Source organism: Muntiacus reevesi, chromosome 5 (genome assembly GCF_963930625.1).
Source record: "Muntiacus reevesi chromosome 5, mMunRee1.1, whole genome shotgun sequence".
Taxonomy (NCBI): domain Eukaryota; kingdom Metazoa; phylum Chordata; class Mammalia; order Artiodactyla; family Cervidae; genus Muntiacus; species Muntiacus reevesi.
Genome location: NC_089253.1, coordinates 100,359,185 through 100,382,206, shown reverse-complemented (window position 1 = coordinate 100,382,206; position 23,022 = coordinate 100,359,185). Strand labels below are relative to the sequence as shown.

The 23,022-nt window shown below is 41.3% G+C and overlaps 1 protein-coding gene across 1 annotated transcript; it reads left to right on the top strand.

Moving 5' to 3' along the window:
* Positions 1-1,485: 1,485 nt before the first annotated feature.
* Positions 1,486-18,005, top strand: LOC136169393 (PRAME family member 12-like). Its single transcript, XM_065937164.1, has 4 exons — positions 1,486-1,772; positions 2,195-2,770; positions 10,166-10,683; positions 17,905-18,005. The coding sequence occupies exons 1-4, from the start codon at positions 1,486-1,488 to the stop codon at positions 18,003-18,005; spliced, it is 1,482 nt and encodes a 493-aa protein (XP_065793236.1).
* The last annotated feature ends 5,017 nt before the right edge of the window (positions 18,006-23,022 follow it).

Genomic DNA, 23,022 nt, shown 5'->3' with positions numbered 1-23,022 from the left:
TGATTAAGGTTCTGCTCTTCCACTGCAGAGGGAACTTGTTCAATCTCTGGTCCAGGAACAAAGATCCTACAGGTGATGTGGCCAAAATGAATAAATAAAAATAAATGAATAAAAGTATATTTTCAGATGTACTCATTTAAGGTTTTGGTTTGGCCTCTAAAATAGTTTAGACTTAATCCAAAATATTTGGATTAGTGTTTTGGTTTATATCATTTTTAAATGTCTTAATCAAGCAGATGGAGAAGGCAATGGCACCCCACTCCAGTACTCTTGCCTGGAAAATCCCATGGACGAAGGAGCCTGGTAGGCTGCAGTCCATGGGGTCGTGAAGAGTTGGACATGACTAAGTGACTTCACTTTCACTTTTCACTTTTATGCATTGGAGAAGGAAATGGTAACCCATTTCAGTGTTTTTGCCTGGAGAATCCCAGGGATGGGGTTGCACAGAGTCGGACATGACTGAAGTGACTTAGCAGCAGTAGCAATCAAGCAGATGCCTCTTTTAATGAAAGATGTTTGTTTGGAATTTTATTTTTTGAAATTTAAAATATTTAATTTGTACACATACAGCATTCATTTTAGGGGCATCTCGACCTTTCCCATCCCAGTTAACTGTGGGAACTCAAGATGGAAGCTGTGTTGGTCCACATGATGCTCTTATTCCCATACTTTTAAGGCTCTAAGTGATATTTTAAGCATTTTCTTCTGAAGGATGAAGCTCAGCCTCCAGCTCCCAGTAACCACTTCCCAGTGGAACATTACTAAGCAAAGCAGTGGATCGATCAGTGGTTGCATTTTCCCCCCTCTACTTGTGACAGGCAACTGGCACTAAGGCACTTCTGTCACCAGGCCCAAGCCTGGTCTGCTCAACTCCCACAACAGGCCAATGAATTCAAGAGATGAGAGACTAGGTGTTAAGGCAAGGAATATGAGTTCTATTCAGAAAACAGCCTGATCAAGGAGATGGCAAACTAATGTCTCAAAATAACCATCTTGTTAGAGTCTGGGTGCCAGATTCTTTTATAGAACAGAGAGGAGGAGGAGGAGTTGAGGAAGTAAAGTAGAAAGGCAATAATATCTTGCAAGTATCTCCTGGAATGTCCATCCTTGGGGAAGGGGTGTGTTAATCTCATCATTCTTGTGTCATTCACAGTTGGGCAGGGGCAAATTACCTTCCTGTGAGCTGAAAAAAGATGTTTTTAGTTGAGTCTTCAGGCAGAGGGCCAGGGTTCCCTGAGGCATGCCATTATGTATGATTATAATAACAAAAGCAACAGGTTCAAGTCAAAGAGAACGATCCATTTTGGAGAGAGAATTGGCTCTTCCCTGCAACAATTCCACCACCACTAGAGCAGTGGCCTTGGCCCTGAGTAGGTTCCTCTTAAGGGTGGGGAGAAACAAATTGAAGTGTGCTCCTGATTGGCCTGAAAAGAATGTCTTTTTCCTTGGAAGTACCCACAGGATTCCTTTTGGAACCAATTCAGGATGAGTCTCCAGACCCGACCCAGGCTCTTGAACCTGGCAGCAGGGAGCCTGCTGAGGGATGAGGCCTCAGCCATCACTGCTCTGGAGTATCTGCCCATCGAACTCTTCCCTCCACTCTTCATGGAAGCCTTCTGTGGGAGTCGAAGTGAGACCCTGAAGGCCATGGTGTATGCCTGGCCCTTTGTCCGTCTGCCTCTGGGGGGCCTGATGCAAAAGCCTCACATGGGGACCTTACAAGCAGTTCTGGATGGTCTTGATATCTTGCTTGCCCAGAAAAAACATTCCAAGTAAGTCTAATCCAGGTAGTCTAGTAGGTTGCTAGACATCATGAAGAAACACTTGGGGTCAAGAGAGTGAATGGTCAAAGGATGGACCAGAGAGACTTTTGATGCCAATGAAGACTCTGAGAGTCCTTGGCTAATGCAGAGCTCACTTTGGGGAAATGCCTTCTGGCAGTGAGAGTGCCTAAGATGCCAGGAAACCTAAAAGAACATGCCTGACAGCCTTCTAGTTATGCTTATGGGTACTAGAAGCAGAGACTGAGGAAGGATGGAAGGGGAAAAGCAGAAAGGTGAGGCAGAGAGGAAAGAAGAGGGCAAGGTTGTAGGAATGTCAAGCATAATCTCAGGTGGGAAGTCAGAGTGTAGCTTCAATTCTAAGTCTGTGGTTTCATTCTGTGGTTTCATTCAAACAGCCAACCTCCCCACAGGAGGTGCAAACTGCGGGTGCTGGATTTAAGGAATACTGGCCAGTACTTCTGGAAAATGTGGTCTGGATCAAGTGTCCATGTATCCTCAAGCTCATCAGTGACACCAGTGGCTGAAGTCAGGTCAAGGACAGAGCAGCCCTTGGTTCCTTTAGAGGTGTTCATAGAACTGCACTTCAAGGAAAGTATCACAGATGACTTCCTCATCTACCTCATGAGGTGGGTGGAACAGAGAAAAGCTTCCATACACCTGTGCTCTAATAAGCTGAAGATCAATTCAATGTCCTTAGAAAATATTGTGCAGGTCCTGGGTATAGTGCAACTGGACTGTATTCAGGAAGTGGAAGTGAATTGCATTTGGCATCTGTCCACTCTGGCCATGTTTGCTCCTTTCTTGGGCCAAATGAGTAATATACAGAGACTCCATCTCTCCCACATCCATGGGCTAGCATTTGAAGAGGAGGAAGAGTATTACCATGTTGTCCAAATTACCTCTAAGTTCCGCAAGTTGTACCACCTCCGGGATCTGTATTTGGAGACTCCCTCCTTCCTTGAAGGCTGCCTGAACCAGATGCTCAGGTGAGTGTGCACCACTGGCCTGGGAACAGTGTACCCAATGCTAGAATGTCAAAAGCACGCCTCCCTTTGCTACACTATCCTGAACTGTGATATCATATAACCACCCAAATCAAGGTAGTGGCCCAAACTAGGATGGAGGATATGGAAAGGGCCACTCTTCTAGGAAGATACAGATTAAGTGTTAGGATGTACAGGTAGTAGGTACGTATTTTTTTCACTGGGCTTCCCAGGTGGCTCAGTGGGTATAGAACCTACCTGCAGTGCAGGAGATACTGGAGATATGGGTTCGATTCCTAGGTCGGGAAGGTCCACTGAAGGAGTGCATGACAACCCACTCCAGTATCCTTGCATGGAGAATGCCATGGGCAGAGGAGCCTGGCGGGCTATAGTCCATAGGTTGCAAAGAGTTGGACATGACCAAAGCGACTGAGCACAGCACAATTTCTCTACTAGGAAGAGATATCTTTCCTAGAAGACTTTGGAAAAATAGGTAAGGGAAGGGGGACTTTGAAAAGGGAAATCTCCATCAGTCCTGAGTATTTAATGAAAGCTCCATGCTCTCCAGTTTTGTGACTGGAGAGCCTGTCTCAAATTCCAAGTCTGTAACATAATCTTTTTATCCAGATAAGGTAATTAACATATAGTAAATGCATGATTCTGGAGATGATGGTAATAGAGCAGGAGTCAAAGAGATCTTAAAAATTGGTAGGTGGTTTGCAAATAATGTAGGGATGTAAGTGAGCCTCTGCAGACTGTTATTTCCAATGGATGTTGTCTGGTCTTCCCCAAATTGATCCTCTATGCATATCACCCAGATGACTTGAGATAAGGGTGTGTGTGCATGCTCAGTCACTTCAGTTGTGCCTGACTCTTTAAAACCCTATGGACTATAGTCTGCCAGGCTCCTCTATCCATGGGATTCTCCAGGCCTGAATACGGGGTGGGTTACCATGCCCTTCTCCAGAGGATCTTCCCAACCCGGGGATTGAATTCACCTGTCTTATGACTCCTGCACTGCAGGCAGATTCTTTACCCACTGAGCCACCTGGGAAGGCCGAGATAAGACTACCTCAGGTCAAATCATGTGCCTCAGTAAGCTTGAATAAGAAGCACTTTAAGTAAGTCTCTTTTAAAAAAAAAAATTAATTTAGTTATATTAATTGGAGGCTAATTACTTTACAATATTGGTGGTTTTTGCAATACATTGACATGAATCAGCCATGGGTGTACCTGTGTTCCCCATCCTGAATTCCCCTACCACCTCCCTCCCTATCCTGTCATCCCAGTGCACCAACCCTGAGTGTCCTGTCTCATGTATCTAACCTGGACTGGCTATCTATTTCACATATGGTAATATACATGTTTCATTGCTATTCTCTCAAATCATCCCACCCTTGCCTTCTCCCACAGAATCCAAAAGTCTGTTCTTTGCATCTGTGTCTCTTTTATTGTCTCACATATAGGTTCATGGTTATCATCTTTCTAAATTCCATTCATATGCATTAATATACTGTATTGGTGTTTTTCTTTCTGACTTACTTCACTCTGTATAATAGGCTCCAGTTTCATCCACCTCATTAGAACTGATTCAAATGCATTCTTTTTAAGAGCTGAGTAATATTTCATTGTATCTATGTACCACAGCTTTCTTATCCAGTTGCCTGCCAGTGGACAGCTAGGTTGCTTCCATGTCCTAGCTATTGTAAACAGTGCTGTGATGAACATTGGGGTACACAGGTCTCTTTCAGATCTGGTTTCCTCAGTGTGTATGCCCAGCAGTGGGATTGCTGGGTCATATGGCAGTTCTATTTTCATTTATTTAAGAAATCGCCACACTGTTTTCCATAGCGGCTGTACTAGTTTGCATTCCCACCAACAGAGTAAGAGTTCCCTTTTCTCCACACCCTTTCCAGCATTTATTTTTTGTAGACTTTTTGATAGCAGCCATTCTGACTGGCGTGAGATGGAACCTTACTGTGGTTTTGATTTGCATTTCTCTGACAATGAGTGATGTTGATCATCCATTCATGTGTTTGTTATCCATCTGTATGTCTTTGGAGAAATGTCTGTTTAGATTTTTGGCCCACTTTTTGACTGGGTCGTTTATTTTTCTGGAATTGAGCTGCAGGAGCTGCTTGTGTATTTTGGAGATTAATTCTTTGTCAGTTGCTTCGTTTGCTATTATTTTCTCCCATTCTGAAGGCTGTCTTTTTCACCTTGCTTATAGCTTCCTTCATTGTGCAAAACCTTTTAAGTTTAATTAGGTCCCATTTGTTTATTTTTGCTTTTATTTTCATTACTCTGGGAAGTAGGTCATGGAAGATCCTGCTGTGATTTATGTCAGAGAGTGTTTTGCCTATGTTTTCCTGTAAGAGTTTTGTAGTTTCTCATGTTACATTTAGATCTTTATTTTATTTTGTGTATAGTGTTATAGAGTGTTCTAGTTTCATTCTTTTACAAGTGGTTGACCAGTTTTCCCAGTACCACTTGTTGAAGAGATTGTCTTTTCTGCATTGTATATTCATGCCTCCTTTGTCAAAGAAAAGGTGGATTTATCTCTGGGCTTTCTATTTTGTTCCATTAATCTATATTTCTGTCTTTGTGTCAGTACTATACTGTCTTAATGACAGTAGTTTTGTAGTATAGGCTGAAGTCAGGCAGATTGATTCCTTCATTTCCATTCTTCTTTCTCAAGATTGCTTTGGCTATTCGAGATTTTTTTGTATTTCCATACAAACTGTGAAATTATATTAGTTAATCTATTCATAGGTGTGAGTGGGGTATTAAAGTCTTCCACTATTATTGTATTATTGTTAACTTCCCCTTTCATACTTGTTAGCATTTGCCTTACATATTGCAGTACTCCTATGTTGGTGCATATATATTTATAATTGTTACATATTCTTGGATTGATCCTTTGATCATTATGTAGTGTTCTTCTTTGTCTCTTTTCACAGTTTTTATTTCAAAGTCTATTTTATCTGATATGAGTATTGCTACTCCTGCTTTTTTTGGTCTCCATTATGCATGAAATATCTTTTCCTAGCCCTTCAATTTCAGTCTGTATGTGTCCCTTGTTTTTAGGTGAGTCTCTTGTATACAGCATATACAGGGGTCTTGTTTTTGTATCCATTCAGCCAGGCTTTGTCTTTTGGCTGGGGCATTCAACCCATTTACATTTAAGGTAATTATTGATAGTATGATCCCATTGTCATTTACTTTGTTGTTTCGGGTTCGAATTTATACACCTTTTCTGTGTTTCCTGTCTAGAGAAGATTCTTTAGCATTTGTTGAAGAGCTGGTTTGGTGGTGCTGAATTCTCTCAGCTTTTGCTTGTCTGTAAAGCTTTTTATTTCTCCTTCATATTTGAATGAGATCCTTGCTGGGTAGAGTTATCTGGGTTGTAGGTTTTTCTCTTTCATCACTTTGAGTATGTCCTGCCATTCCCTTCTGGCCTGAAGAGTTTCTGTTGAAAGATCAGCTGTTATCCTTATGGGAATCCCTTTGTGTGTTATTTGTTGCTTTTCCCTTGCTGCTTTTAAAATTTGTTTTTTGTGTTTGTTCTTAATTTGATTAATATGTGTCTTGGGGTGTTTCGCCTTGGGTTTATCCTGTTTGGGACTCTCTGGGTCTCTTGGATTTGGGTGGCTATTTCCTTCCCCATTTTAGGGAAGTTTTCAACTGTTATCTCCTCAAGTATTTTCTCATGACCTTTCTTTTTGTCTTCTTCTGGGACTCCTATGATTTGAATGTTTGGGCATTTACCATTGTCCCAGAGGTCTCTGAGGTTGTTCTCATTTCTTGTTCTTTTTTACTCTGTTTCCTTTATTTACACCATTCTATCTTCCACTTCACTTATCCTATCTTCTGTCTCACCTATTCTATTGTTGGTTCCCTCCAGAGTGCTTTTGAATTCAGTTATTGCATTATTCATTATTGATTGACTCTTTTTTATTTTTTCTGGGTCCTTGTTAAACATTTCTTTCATCTTCTCAGTCCTTTTCTCTAGTCTATTTACCTGTAACTCCATTTTGTTTTTAAGATTTTGGATCATCTTTACTATCATTATTCTGAATTCTTTTCAGGTAGAGTCCCTATCGCCTCCTCTTTGGTTTGGTTTGGTGGGCATTTTTCGTGTTCCTTTACCTGCTGAATATTCCTCTGCCTTTTCATTTTGTTTAGATTGCTGTGTTTGGGGTGGCCTTTCTGTATGCTGGAAATTTGTGGTTCCTCTTAATTGTGGAGGTTGCTCCCTGTGGGTGGAGTTGGGCTAGTGGCTTGTCAAGGTTTCCCATTTAGGGAAGCTTGTGTTGGTGTTCTGGCGGGTGGAGCTGGATCTCTTCTCTCTGGAGTGCAATGAAGTGTCCAGTAGTGAGTTTTGAGGTGTCTATGTCTTTGGTGTGACTTTGGGCAGCCTGTATTTTAATGCTCAGGGCTCTGTTCCCTCATTGCTGGAGAATTAGCATGGCTCTGTCTTGCTCTGGAACTTGTTGGCTCTTGAGTGGTGCTTGGTTTCAGTGTTGGTAAGGAGGCTTTTGGATGAGCTCTTGTCGATTAATGTTCTCTGGAGTCAGGAGTTTTCTGGTGTTGTCACGTTTTGGATTTAAGCCTCCTGCCTCTGGCTTTCAGTATTATTCTTACAGTAGCCTCAAGACTTCTCCATATATACAGCAGAGATGATAAAAACATCTAGGTTAATGGTGAAAAGATTCTCCACAGTGAGGAACACCCAGAGAGGTTCACAGAGTTACACAGAGAAGAGAAGAGGAAGGAGGGAGATAGAGGTGATCAGGAGGAGAAGAGGTGGAGTCAAAAGGGGAGAGACCAATCTAGCCAGTAATCAGTTCCCTAAATGTTCTCCACAGCCCAGAACACCCAGAGAGATTCACAGAGTTAAGTAGAGAAGAGAAGGGGGAGGGAAGAGACAGAGGTGACATGAGGGAGAAAAGGGAGAGTCAAAAGGGGAGAGAGCAACCAATTCAGGGATCATACCCCCAAGTAAAAATGGGTACTGAAGATTAGATTCTTTAAGGTACAAAATTGATAAAAAATACCAAAAAACAAAGATTAAAAATCTAGAGTAGAGGTTAGACTTTCAAAGATACAATATTAAAAATACAAAATTAATCACAAAAATTATAAAACATATATATGAAATTTGCTTTAAAACAAGGTCTTTTTTTTGCAAAGTAATAGGTTGTACAAAGAAAATTAAATGAGTAATAAAGAACTAAAAAATTAAAAAATGATAATAGTGAAACTGTATCTAGGAATTTCTCTGGAGCTGTTGAGGGCAGTGTGGAGTCAGTTTAGTTTCAGATAGCTCCTTGTTCCAGCTTATACTTCTTCTCAAGGTCTATAGGCCCCTTCCAATGCTTAGTCAATGCTAACTACAGGGTTTTAATCTGTTGCACCTGTCACTTCCAGGGCGGTTCTATCTTCTTTGTTTATTTTGGCTTCTTCTTTTTGCAAGTCTCTTCAGTTTCTAATTTCCACCCTGGCACAAGGGGGCAAAGGTGGTCATTTATTTAGGCTCACTTGTTCAGTTGGGATGTGGGGAGGGAGGAACTCTGTAAACAAATATCACTGGCGTGTGTGGGGAATGCTTGCAGTGTATGGACCACAGGGTTTGCCTCAGCTCACCGCAGCATGTGCTATCCCAATCTACACTGCTCAGGCTCCAGGTTGCTCTATAGGGGAACTGTCCTAAGTGGGCCCTGGGTTTTGTGCACTTCTGAGGTCTAAGCTGCTCAGGTTCAGGTTATCAGGTACACCACAAAGGCACAGACTCAGTTGGGTGTGCGATTCATGCCCTTCCCAGGTCCGAGCAGCTCAGGCAACCAGATGCTTGGTGAGTGCACTGTCCCGGGTGGCCAGTATGTCCTAATCACCTCCCCGGTCCCAGCCGCTCAGTTTCCTGGGTGCACTGCAAGAGTACCATCTCAGGTGTGCCATGTGTCTCCTGGGGAGCTGATCTCTGGCTGTGGCCCTCCTGGCAGATGTCAACCATCCAGGATCCCAGGAAGACTTGGCTAGCAACTGGGAGCCTGCTCACAGCTTGGTGCAGGATGCCATCTCTGGGGCTGAAATTGCCCCTTGTCTTCCAGCTCTGGCTGTCGCCTGCCTGCCTCTCTTCCTCTGGTGTGGGGATGGACCTGTCCACAGCCGGCTAGCTCTCCTTTGGTGTTTGCTCAGTCCTTTGTTCTGTGAGTGGGCCAGGCTGCACCTTAGGTTAGAACTTTTCAAGGGAATGTACTCTCTCTCTCTATCTTTTTTTTTTTCTGTCTCTGGCTATCCCACAGTTTGGGTTGTTACCTCAAGTTAGCTCCCTCAGTTTATCCTCAGGGCATTCAGGGCCCAATTCTTACCCTAAGTATGCAATCCACGCCTCCCTGTTCAGCCCCCGCTCGCTGGTAGCGGATGTGAACATCTGGGCTACTTCTCTGCTGGGAGTTGCAGTTAGGTGCATATTCTGTGGGTTCTCCCCCCCCGCCCCCCCAGTTATGCTGCCCTCTGAGCTTCCAAAACTCCCCACAGACCTGTCAGTGAGAGGGTTTCCTGGTGTTTGGAAACTTCTTCTTCACCACTCCCTCCCCGGGACAGGTCTCCATCCCTAACTCTTTTGTCTCTCTTTTTGTCTTTTATATTTTGTCCTACCTCCTTTCAAAGAGAATGGGCTGCCTTTCTGGCTGCCTGGTTTCCTCCACCAGCATTCAGAAGTTGGTTTGTGCAAATTGCTCAGCATTCAAATGATCTTTTGATGAATTTGTGGGAAAGAAAGTGGTCTCTCTGTCTTATTCCTCCGCCATCTTAGGACCGCCCCTTAAGTATGTCTCTTATGACCAAAATTCAGTGATGCCCATACTTTATTGGGGCTTCCTTGGTGGCTCAGATGGTAACGAATCTGCCTGCAATGTGGGAGACCTGGGTTCGATCCCTGGGTTGGGAAGATCCTCTGGAGAGAATCTCCACCACGGTATTCCTGCCTGGAGAATTCCCATGGACTGAGGAGCCTGGCGGGCTACAATCTATGTGGTCACAAAGAGTCAGACATGACTGCAGCTAAGCACGGTACAGCACACACTTGATTGCAACAAGATGTCAGGCTCTCCTGAATTTGTTTTAGTCTATTCCATTACCTCCATTCATCCTCATAATGAAGTGGAATATGTCTTACTGGGCTTGACACTTCAGAAAAGAGTATTTGAGATTGTATGTATTTAATCCAGTCACATAAGGAAGATGAAATGATTCTGGCTGAAATAAAACTGGGCATTCTCGGTTTGATCATTATCAGATGGTCAGACCACACTTGGCCTTGGACAGATCTGTTATCTCCTAACTTGAGGTCACAGTCCACCCCAGATTTGAAAAGACAGCTATTTTTCTCCCCAGGTGCCTGATGACTCCCTTGGATAACCTTGCTATAACTCACTCTCTCCTTACGGATTCAGACTTGACCCATCTGTCCCACTGTCCAAACATTAGTCAGCTAAAGGGCCTGGATCTGAGTGGTGACCTCCTGACGTACTCCAATGCTGAGCTCCTCTCAGTTCTCCTGGAGAAAGTCGCAGGCACACTTGAAACACTGGACTTAAGCATGTGTGGGATTAGGGACTTCCATCTTGAAGCCATCCTGCCTGCCCTGAGCCATTGCTTCCAGCTCAAGTCCTTCAGCATGCGTGGAAACCTTCTCTCCATGGCTATCATGGATAAGATGCTGCGACACACTTCCGCACTGCCCAGTTTAAATAAAGAGCTGTATCCTGTCCCTCAGGAGAGTTTGCGATCTAGGGGAATCCGTCAACCACAGAGACTTGCACAGTGTCGGGCTGAACTGTTTGAGATTCTGAAGGACTTAGGACGTCCCAGGACCATTTGGATTAGCTTTATCTCCTGTCCACAGTGTGAAGGTCATGCATTCTATTATCCTGAGCCCATTATATACCAGTAAATATCCTTGCCTAGTTGATTGCCTATATCACAAATTTTCTTGGATACTAAAAGCTAGGACAGAGTTGCATCATAAGGGAACAGAAACTCATGGTTTCAGATATCTGCTCAAAGTGAATATGAGAAGAAAAATGATTCAGCAAAGGTGCAGGATAGCAGAGGAAAAAGTTGACTCTGAGAGAAAAGGGGGGCTTGGAGGACAAGTGTCCTAAAGAGCCAGAGAGATGAACCTAAATTTAATTAGGTGGACTTGGAGATTTGACACCTATGAAACTACCCGTGGTTGGATGTTTCTAAAGATATAGTCAAAAATAAAGAGGCCCTCAGTGTAAACTTACTGCTGCTTTCTCTGTATTATTCAGTTTTCTCATTTTATACATCAGGAGTTTCCAGACACTGATAAAAGATTAAAGCGCTGAGTTGTCTATGATCTGAAACATTACCATTTAAGCAAGTTCTGTATTCTTTCTGGGTTGTCTCTTCCCTTTGCATTTTTTTCTGAGGCTGTTCACTGGGTTAATACACAGAAAGGGGAACATACTCAGTGTTCAAGAGCCATTGAAGAGCAGGGCCCTCACTGTTGATTCAGGTCATGATCCTGGACATGACCAGTCCTCATGCTTCTGCTGTGTCCAGAAGTCTCAGCCACTGCTGGGAAGGTTGGAGAATGCATAGGAGAGATTGAAGTTATCTCTAGGGGTAGACATTCTGAGCCTCAGGTCTCCTAGGCTCCTTGCTTATAGATCAGACCAAAGGATAAAAATTACTTTGACAAGTAGGGCTTGTTGGTTTGGTAATTAAAAAAAACTAACAGAAACTAGTTCATACAAGGTTAGTACAAAAGTTAGTACAAGGAAAGAAATCTTAAAGGTGAGAGCAGAAATAAATGAGATAGAAATGAAGAAAACAAGAAGAGATCAGTGAGACTAAAAACTGTTTTTTATATCAATGAGATTAAAAACTGATAGCAAAATTGATAAACCTTTATCCAGAATTATCAAGAAAAAGAGGGAGAGGACTCATATAAATAAAATTAGAAATGAAAATATAAGTTACAACTGACATCACAGAAACAGAGGATCAACAGACACCCACAAGCAGCTATATACTAATAAAATGAACAACTTAGAAGAAATGGACAAATTCTTAGAAAGGTACAACCTTCTAAAACTGAACCAGGAAGCAAGAGAAAACATGAACAGACCAATCACAAGCACTAAAATTGAAACTGTGATTTAAAAACTTCCAGAAAACAAAAGTCCAGGACCAGATGGCTCTACAGGAGAATTCTATCCAACATTTAAAGAGTTAACATCTATCCTTCTCCTACTATTTCATCAAGTTGTAGAGCAAGAAACACTCCCAAGTTCATTTTATGGGACTGCTATCTCCCTGATACCAAAAGATATGCTCAAAAATGATATGCACAAAGATATGCTCAAAAAAGAAAATTACTGGCCAATATCACTGATGATCATAGGCACAAAAATCCTTAACAAAATACTACCAAATATCAGTAGAATCCAGCAGTACATCAAAAAGATCATACACCATGATCAAGTGGGATTCACCCCACGGATGCAAGGATTCTTCAGTATATGCAAATCAATCAATGTGACACACCACATTAACCAACTGAAGAATGAAAAACAGATGAAAAGCATAGATGAAAAACATCTCAATAGATGCAGAATAATCTTTTGACAAAATTCAACATCCATTTATGATTAATATGAAAGGACAAGCAAAACTGGTAAACCTTTAGCCAGACACTTTAAGTAAAAAGCAGAGAAGATTCAAATCAATAAAATTAGAAATGAAAAAGGAGAAGTTACAAGTGACACCTTATTTTTATGAAAAATGTCTCAGGCAAGTAGGCATAAAGGGAACTTGTCTCAACATAATAAAATATATGACAAACTCACAGAAAATATCATTCTTAATGGTGAAAAACTGAAAGCATTTCCTCAAAGATCAGGAACAAGACAAGGATGTGCATTTTTGCCCCTATTATTTGACATAGTTTTTAAATTCCTAGCTTTGACAATCAGAGAAGAAAAAGAAACACAAGAAATCCAGCTGGGAAAATATAAAGTGAAACTCTCACTGTTTACAGATGACATGATTGTATACACACAAAATCCTAAATATACTACTAGAAAACCAGTAGACCTCATCAATGAATTTGGTAATATTACAGTTTACAAAGTTAATACACATAAATCTGTTGCATTCCTATACACTAACAATAGAATATCAGAAAGAGAACTCAAAAAAATTATCCTATTTAGTATTTTGCATAAAAAAGAATAAAATACCTAGAAATACACCATCTAAGGGAGGCAAAAGACCTGTATTCAGAAAACTATAAGGTATAGATGAAAGAAATAAAAGATAACACAAACAGATGGAGAGATATACCATGTATTTTTTTGGAAGAGTCAATATGGTCAAATGACCATACTACACAAATCTAGTATGGGTGCTGCTGAATCGAGCACGGTACTACACAAATCTATAGATTCAACACAATCCCTATCAAGTAACCAATAGCATTTTTTTTTACAGCATTATAACCAAAAATTTTACAATTTGTATGGATGCAAGAAAGACCATGAATACCCAGAGCAAATTTGAAAGAGAAAAACATAGCTGTATGAGGCAGAAAAATGAGGCTCCCTGACCTCGGACTTTACAACAAAGCTACAGCAATTAAAGAGTATGGTACTGGCACAAAAACAGAAATATAGAATGATGGGATAGGATAGAAAGTCCAGTGGTAAATCCATGCATCAATTGTCACTTAATCTCTGACAAAGAAGATGAACCTATACAATGGAAAAAAGGTAGTCTTTTCAATAAGTGCTGCTGGAAAATTGGACAGCATAAAAACAATAAAACCCAAGCATTCCCTAACACCAAACACAAAAATAAACTCAAAATAGGTTAAAGAGCTAAATGTAAGTCTGCCTACTGTAAAGCATAGGAAGAACATTCTCTGACATTAATAATAGCAAGAATTAATCTCAAAAATATACAAGCAGCTCATGCAGCTCAATATCAGAAAAATAAACTACCCAATCAAAAAATGGGCCAAAGAGCTAAACAGACATTTCTCCAAAGAAGACATACAGATGGCTAACAAACACATGAAAAGATGCTCAACATCACTCATTATCAGAGAAATGCAAATCAAAACCAGAATGGCTGCTATCAAAAAGTCTACAAACAATAAATGCTGGAGAGGGTGCAGAGAAAAGGGATCGTTTTACTCTGTCGGTGGGAATGCACACTAGTATATCCACTATGGAGAACAGTGTGGAGTTTCCTTAAAAAACTGGAAATAGAACTGGCATATGACCCCGCAATCCCACTGCTGGGCATACACACTGAGGAAACCAGAATTGAAAGAGACATGTGTACCCCAGTGTTCATCACAGCACAGTTTACAATAGCTAAGACATGGAAGCAACCTGGATGTCCATTGGCAGACAAGAAAGCTGTTGTACATATACACAACAGAATATTACTCAGCTAATAAAAAGAACATGTTTGAATCAGTTCTAATGAAGTGGATGAAATGAGCCTATTCTACAGAGCGAACTAAATCAGAAAGAAAAACACCAATACAGTATATCAACACACACACACACATATATATATATAGAATTTAGAAAGATGGTAACAATGACCCTATATGCAAGACAGCAAAAGAGACACAGATATAAAGAACAGGCTTTTGGACTCTGTGGGAGAAGGCAAGGGTGGGATGATTTGAGAGAATAGCAATGAAACATGTACATTACCATATAGGAAACAAATGACCAGTCCAGGTTTGATGCATGAAACAGGACACTCAAAGCTGGTGCACTGGGACAACTCTGAGGGATGGGATGGGAAGGGAGGTGGGAGGGGGGCTTCAGGATGGGGACATATGTACACCCATGGCTGATTCATGTCAATGTATGGCAAAAACCACTAATATATTGTAAAGTGATTAGCCTCCAATTAAAATAAATTACTTAAAAATATTTTTGGATTCACCTCCTGTAGTAATGAAAGTATAAAAATAAATAGGACCTAAATAAGTTTAAAAGTTTTTGCACAGCAAGGGAAATCATAAAAAACAAAATAAAAAACCAGAATGACAACATATAGAATGGGAGAAAATATTTGCTAATGAAGCAACCAACAGGATTAATCTCCAAAATATACAAAATGCTTATACAGTTCTCTCTCTCATATATATATACATAAACAGTCAATCAAGAAAATGGGCAGAAGATCTAAATAGACTTTCTCCAAAGATGACACACAGATGGTCAAAAAGTACATGAAAAGATGCTCAGCATCACTAACTATTGAGGAAATGCAAACCAAAACTACATTGAGGTATTACCTCACATCGTCAGAATGACCATCATCAAAAAATCTGCAAGCAGTAAATGCTAGAGAGGATGTGAAGCAAAGGGAACCCTCCTACACCGTTGGTGGAATGTAAATTGGTACAACCACTGTGGAACAGTATGGAAGTTTCTTTAAAAACTCAAAATAGAGCTACCATATGAAAATACCCATAGGCTGGGAAAGATTGAGGGCAGGAGGAGAAGCGGGTGGCAAAGGATGAGATGGTTAGATAGCATCACTGACTCAATGGATACGTGTCTGAACAAACTCCGGGAGATAGTGAAGGACAAGAAGTCTGGCATGCTGAAGTCCATGGGGTTATAAAGAATTGGACACAACTGAGCAATGGAAAAACAACAACAACAATATGATCCAACAATCTGCCTGTGCATGTCCTGGAGAAGACCGTTATATAATTCAAAAAGCTACCTCCACCCAACTCTTCATTGCAGCACTCTTTACCATAGCCAGGGCACAGAAAAAACCTAAATGTCCATCAACAGAGGAATGGATAAAGAAGATGTGGTACATATATATAGTGGATATTACTCAGTCATAAAAAAGATGAAATAATATCAGTTGCAGCAATGTTGATGGACCTAGAGATTGCCATGTTAAGTCAGACAGAAAAAGACAAATATCATATGATATTGTTTGGATGTGGAGTCTTAAAAAAGGGTACAAATAAAGTTATTTACAAAACAGAAGTAGAGTCACAGATGTAGAAAACAAGCTTATAGTTGCCAGAAAGGAAAGGGGAAGAATAAACTGAGAGTGTGGGATTGATATATACACACTACTATGTATAAAATAGATAATGAATAAGGACCTACCTTATAGCACAGGGAACTCCAGTCAATACTGTGTAATGATCTGTGTGGGAAAAGAATCTAAAAGGAGGGGATATATGTATATGTGTTATTCATTCACTTTGTTATACAGCAGAAACTAACACAATATTGTAAATCAGCTATACTCCAGTTAAAAGAAAAAAAAATCAAAATTCTTTGCCTAATAAAAAGAAACCAGAAACAAAAACGTCTTCAGGGGCTATAGATAATATCACGACATGTTTTATAGATACTGAAATTCCTACCAGGTGGGAGAAGTTAATTTTATGATGACTACTGGCAAGTAGCCCAAAGGCCAGTTGAAAGCAGAAGGTTGATGATATTGACTCCCAATTAAACACTACTTTCCCAGGTGGCACTAGTGGTGAAGAGTCTGCCGGCCAAGGCAGGAGATGCAAGAGATGGGGTTTTGATCCCTGGGTCAGGAAGAACCCCTGTAGTAGGAAGTGGCAACTCACTCCATTATTCTTGCTTGGAAAATTCCATGAACAGAGGAGCCTGGTGGGCTCCAGTCCATGTGGCCACAAAGACTCAGACACCACAAGCACAGCCAATCAGAAGAATGTCCATGAGCTGATCACACACCACACAAACCTCTCCCTCATCCTGTCTTTAGAAGTCTTTCCCTGATAGCCATCCAGGGAGTTAGGTCTTCTGAGCAATAGTTGTCTCTGATCTTTGCTTGGCATCTGCAATAAATCCTGCATGTTCTTTCACCAATCCTAGTGTCAGAATACTGGCTTCATTGCATGCTGGTGTGCAGACCCAAGTTTGATTCAGTGAGGAAAAAAACAAAACAAAAAACTTCTTTTGTTTTTGTTTGTGTGTGTGTATGTGTTTTCTTTTTTCATTATACCCAAGTAAGACAGGACTATATTCTCATTGAAAAAATCCCAATAATACAGAAATAATAAGCATCTCTACTGTACTTCCTTCTCATCCCAGGCCCTTCTTCAGTCTTCCCCATTTGGAGTGTGTATAGGATGGTATGCATTTTTTACTAAAATAATAATAAAATGAGAAATTAAAAAAAAAGAAGAGCAGGTCTCAGGAACTTCTCTAGTGGTCCAGTGGTTATGAATCCATCTGCCAGTACAGGGGACATGGGTTCCATCCATGGTCCAAGTACTGATATCCCACATACTGCAGAGCAACTAATCCTGAGTGCTGCCACTCAGATCCTACACCCCGAAACAACTAAAGCCCAACTGACCTAGAGCACATGCTCTTCACAAGAGATACCAGCACAACTAGAAGCCCATGAACCTCAACTAGAGAAAGTTCAGGCACAGCATTGAAGTGCCAGACTGTGCACTGCAACAAAGACGCAGTACAGACAAACATTCAATTAAAAGCCTTTAAGAAATCTGTCCTCCTTTGTATTAGCTGGCATATAGTAGTTCAGAAAATGAGTGTTCCACAGTTTAACCCCTTGCCTGCTCCTGTAAATTTAGATTGATCCAATTGTTTCTCTGGGGCTTCCAATGTGGACCTAGTAGTGACGAACCTACCTGCCAATGTAGGAGACATAAGAGACATGCGTTCGATCCCTGGATCAGGAAGGTCCCTGGAAGAAGAAATGGCAACCCACTTTAGTATTCTTGCCTGGAGAATCCCATGGACAATGGAGCCTCGTGGGCTATGGCCTGTAGGGTCAAAAAGAGTGAGACACGACTGAAGCGACTTAGCATGCAATTGTTTCTGTTCTATCAGCCACAGAGTAAAAAAATCCTTGTACTCACCAAAGCTTCTCTTTGGTTTCTCAAAGTTTCCTTCTTGTATTCTTTAAAACTTAAAATTGAATTTAATTGGAGAATAATTCCTTTACAATATTGTGTCGGCTTCTGCCATACAACAATGTGAATTGACTGTAAGCATACATATGTCCCTTTCCTCTTGAATTTCACCCCCAAACCCCTCTAGGTTGTCTCAAAGATGATGATGATGATGATGATGGCCCCGCCCATCAGAACAAGATCAAATTTCCCCCACAATCAGTCTCTCCCATCAGGAAGCTTCCATAAGCCTCTTATCCTTATCCATCAGAGGGCAGACAGAATGAAAACCACAATCACAGAAAACTAATCAAATTGATCACATGGACTACAGCCTTGTGTAACTCAATGAAACTACGAGCCGATCCCTCTGGGTCTTCTGAGTGCATCAGCCCTGAGAAGGTGGGAAGGGGGATCGGGATGGGGAATACATGTAAATCCATGGCTGATTCATGTCAATGTATGGCAAAAACCACTACAATATTGTAAAGTAATTAGCTTCCAACTAATAAAAATAAATGGAAAAAAATAAATAAAAAGCAGAGACATTACTTTGCCAACAGCAACAACAAAAAACTACAAACCATGCTGTGTAGGGCCACCCAAGATGGCCAGGTCATGGTGGAGAGTTCGGAAAAAATGTGGTCCAGTGGAGAAGGAAATGGCAAACAACTTCAGTATTCTTGCCTTGAGAATCCCATGAACAGTATGAAAAGGCAAGAAGATACGACACTGAAAGATGAACTCCCCAGGTTGGTAGGTGCTTAATAAGCTACTGGAGAAGAGTAGAGAAATAACTCCAGAAAGAATGAAGAGATGGAGCCAAAGCAAAATACATTTCTGGTTACAAAATAAATAAGCCACGGGGATGTAATGTGTCTGTCACAGCACAGTGACAAATGTTAACAATATTGTATCTTGTGTTTGAAAATTGCTAAGAGCGAGATCATTAAAGTTCTCATCAGAAAAAAAAAAACATAATTTGATGATGTGATGGATGATAACTAGCTTCTTGTGATTATTTCACTATATATATATATATATATATATATATGTCACAGGCTTCCCAGGTGCCTCACTGGTGAAGAATTTGCCTGTCAATTCAGAAGACACGGGAGATGTGGGTTCACAGAAGATGTGGGTTTCATCCCTGGGTCAGGAAGATCCCCTGGAGGAGGAAATGGCAACCCACTCCAGAATTCTTGCCTGTAAAATTTCATGGGCAGAAGAGCTTCGTGGGCTACAGTCCATGGGGTCGCAAAGAGTTAGTTCGTCAGGACTTTGTGACTAAACAGCAACAACAAATAGTTGATTTACAGTGTTCTGTCAGTTTCAGGTGTATGACAAAGTGATTCAGTTATACAGGCACATATATCCATTATTCTTCAGGTTCTTTTCCCATATAAGTTATTAAAGAATATTGAGTAGAATTTCTCCTCCATACTGGACCATGACTGACCCTGGCCTGATTTCCAGGTGCAAGGACCCCAAAAGTACTTAAAGGGAAAGAAACCTTCTGTGAACTCACAGGAGGGGAGGGGACCGGGGGGAGAGCCCTCCCCACAGCCCACACCCACTGACAAATGACTCTGGTCCCATATGTATTTTGGACCAGGCGGGCTCTGGGATGCTCTCCTGCATGGGGCCAGATGCAGGTGTCCTGCAGCTGAGACTCCTCTACAGCAGGAACTTGGGGGTGCATGGGGACCCCTGCCCCAGCTGGCTTCCGACTCTGTACTTGATGGAGGGGAGAGAGGAAAGGGCTTACCTGTACCCAGGGCATGGGGTGGGTTCTGGTCTCTGTACCTCATCCTTCCCCTCCCAGAGTTCCTGAGTCCAGTGGGTGTGGCCTCAAACACTGCCCCAGCCCTATGGCTTCCCAGCTCAAGGAGAACAAACTCCTCCCAACTCCCTGGTTCATTTGATCTTTGTTCCCCAGGGTCCTGTGAGTTTCTGCTGAGAAACAGAAACCAGCTTCCATCAGCTACACCCCATTAAAGCTGGTAGGAATGATTCCTGCCTGATGTTCCAGTGACTTTCTGATGAGTGTTCTTTCTGCTTCAGTGAAGCCAGCCTGCATGGGGAGACAACATGGTGAGGCACCTCCTGTGAATAAAAAATATGTAAATCAGACCCTTTTCCCTTCATTTGCCTACGTGTGACTTTGAATCAGTCAAGGGTGACCCTCTCTCTGTGGCTTTTGTTCCTCTCAGGCTCGCACTCACCTTCTCCCAGAGATGCAAGAAGGAGGAAATTGCATGAAGAAAGGAATGAATGAAGAGGACATTCCGGTGGTACAGTGGATAAGAATTTGCCTGTCAATGCAGGGACGTGGGTTCTATCCCTGGGCCAGGAAGATTCCACATGCCTGGAAGATACTAAGACCAAGTGCCGCAACTACAGAGCCCTCACGCTACAGTCACTGCAAACCATATGCTCTAGGGCCCCCAAGCCACAAGAGTGAAGCCCCGGGCATCCTAGAGTGCATGCTCTGCAATAAGAGAAGCCATCACCTTGGGAAACCCAAGCACTCCAACTAGAGAGTAGCCCTCGATCTCTGCAACTAGAGAAAGTCCACATGCAGCAAAGATGCATCAGAGCAAAGAAGGAAATAAATAATTAAACAAACAAACAACCAAAAAAATGAAGAAGCCCCAGAGGAGGTGATGCTGGGCCAAAACTTCACACTCACAGAATTTTCAGGGAATTTCATAACATTGGAAGGATGAAGGATCCAATGTGGGAGGCTGGTCCAAACTCAGGATGGCAATTTACAAAGCATAAAAGAGATGCTCAGACCCTGTTGTCAGCTATGCCATGAGAAGAAAGCAGTCACTGCTCACACTTCTCTAGAGAAGTTTCTCACAAAGAAATAAAACATTGCATTGCTCTACATTTTAAATTACAGTGTGCTAAGTAAATATTAATTTACTAGTTTTCATTCATCTGCATACTTATAATTACAGCAAGAGAGTTCTCAAATATTTTTAAAGGTTGGAGAGTAATCATAATTTTTTTGTACTGATTATTAACATAGTATTGTAACTTCTGTTTGCACATTCATTTTTCTCATTGTGGGGAGGAATAATTCCTCTAACCTCCTTACATTCTTTAATTGGTCTAGTAATCAAGTTGACATAAGACAGATTAAAATGAGAAAAGAAAAGAGGTTTAAATGGAAATGTTTGCAAATCCGACAGGCACAGTAAGTCCCCAGCAGAAGCCAAGAAACTAAAGCTTAGGTATGATCTCAGGACATGGTTAGGGAGCTGGGCCCCGGGCTTCAAAGAAAAGGGTGGTTTATAGAAGAGCAGGCATTTGATATTTAAGTTTATCCTGCCATACAGGGGGCTTCCCAGGTGGCTCAGTGGTAGAGAATCTGCCTGCCAATGCAGGAGATGTGGCTTCAATCCCTGGGTTGGGAAGATCCCCTGGAAAAGGAAATGGCAACCCATTCCACTAGTCTTACCTGGAAAGTCTCATGGATAGAGGATCCCGGTGAGCTACAGTCCTTGGGGTCACAAAAGAGTCAGACAAAATTTAGTGACTAAATAACCACAATAACAATCTGCCATACAGATGTCATTCAGATAAAGTTGTTTCTTGGTAATAGCTCTCTCTCAGGCCCCCCTTCTAAGTTCTTTCAGGTAGTTCAGAGAGAGAGAGAGAGTTTTCTTTGTTTTGATTGGTAGTGTCTTGATTGGCTGCAGCTCAAAAAAAAAAAAAAAAAAGCATACCAACATGGCACATTTTGGGGGTGGCGTTTTGATACCTTCACCCTCCTTCACTACAATATATATACCATATACATATACATATACATATATATATATATATATATATATATATATGTATATACACCATATATATATACCACTACTATGGTATAGGTATATGTATGCCTGTATTAATTTTGCTTCTCAGTTTATGTATTTTTTTGTCTACACCAATAGAATGTAAGAGGTAACATGAGAGTAGTATCATGTCACATCCTTGGATGTTTCCCTGACACCCAGAGTATTAGTTGGCACACCCTAGACACTAAGTAAATACATTTATATAATTTTCTAATTGTGTAATAAATGATAAACATAATTGTATGTATTTAAAATACACAAAGATGATGACGGGGTAGACAAAAATGTTGTGAAATGATTATCAAGATCAGGAGACTTAAGACGTCTATCTGGGACTTCCTTGGTGGTCTAGTGAAGAATCCGCCTTGCAATACAGGGGACCCAGGTTCGATTCCTGGTTGGGGAACTAAGATCCCATGTGACCCAGGGCAACTAATCCTCTGAGCCACAACTACTGAAGCCCACAAGCTCCGGAGCCTGTGTGCCAAAACTAGAGAGTCCCACAGGCTGCAGTGAAGATCCTGCATGCTGCAACTAAGACCCGAGGGAGCCCAAATAAATAAATATATAAAATAAGAATGAAATAAATGGGAAAACCTTAAAAAAAGACATCTATCACTTTATAGTTAACTGTTGTGTGTGTGGGTTGGTGAGAATGCTTAAAATCTACTTACAGCAAATTTCAACTATATGGTATTGTATTATTAACTATAGTCACCATGTGTGTCTTAGATCCTTGAAGAGATACCCGAACACCCATGTTCACTGCAGCATTATTCACAATAGTCAAGATATGGAAACAATCTAAATATCCTTTGATGGATGAATAAATAAACAAAAGTATATCTATATGTAGGTAACAGTATATTACTAGGCCATGAAAATAAGGAAATCCTACCATTTGGGGAAACATGGATGAACTTGCAGGATATTATGCTAACCAAAGTAAGCCAGAGAGAAAAAGACAAATATTTTATGGAATTATTTGTATTTAGAATCCAAAAACAAAAGCAAAACAAAACAAACAAACAAAAAAAAATGATTTCTCAGAAGCAGAGAATAGGATGGTAGTTGCCAGTACTGGGTTAGGGAGGATGGAGAGAAGAAGCTGAAGGGTACAAAATTTCAGTTATAAAAAAATAAACAAGGACTTTGAAATGAGTCAGTAGAGAGGAGTGAGGGGTAATAGCAGATGTTGAGTATTAGGGCTGTCACGTGTACTGGAGACTTGTGCAGGTGTCACAGACTCCCTCACTATGGGTTCCTGCTGCCCTCAGCCCTGGACATTAGAGGAGTTTTCTCACCAGGGGAGGCAGTGCCCCTGAAGCCACTGCAGGTCCCTGCGCTCCTCCTTCATTTGTGCCAGGCAGCCGGTGGCACATGAAATTTCATATACCATGACCTTTCTA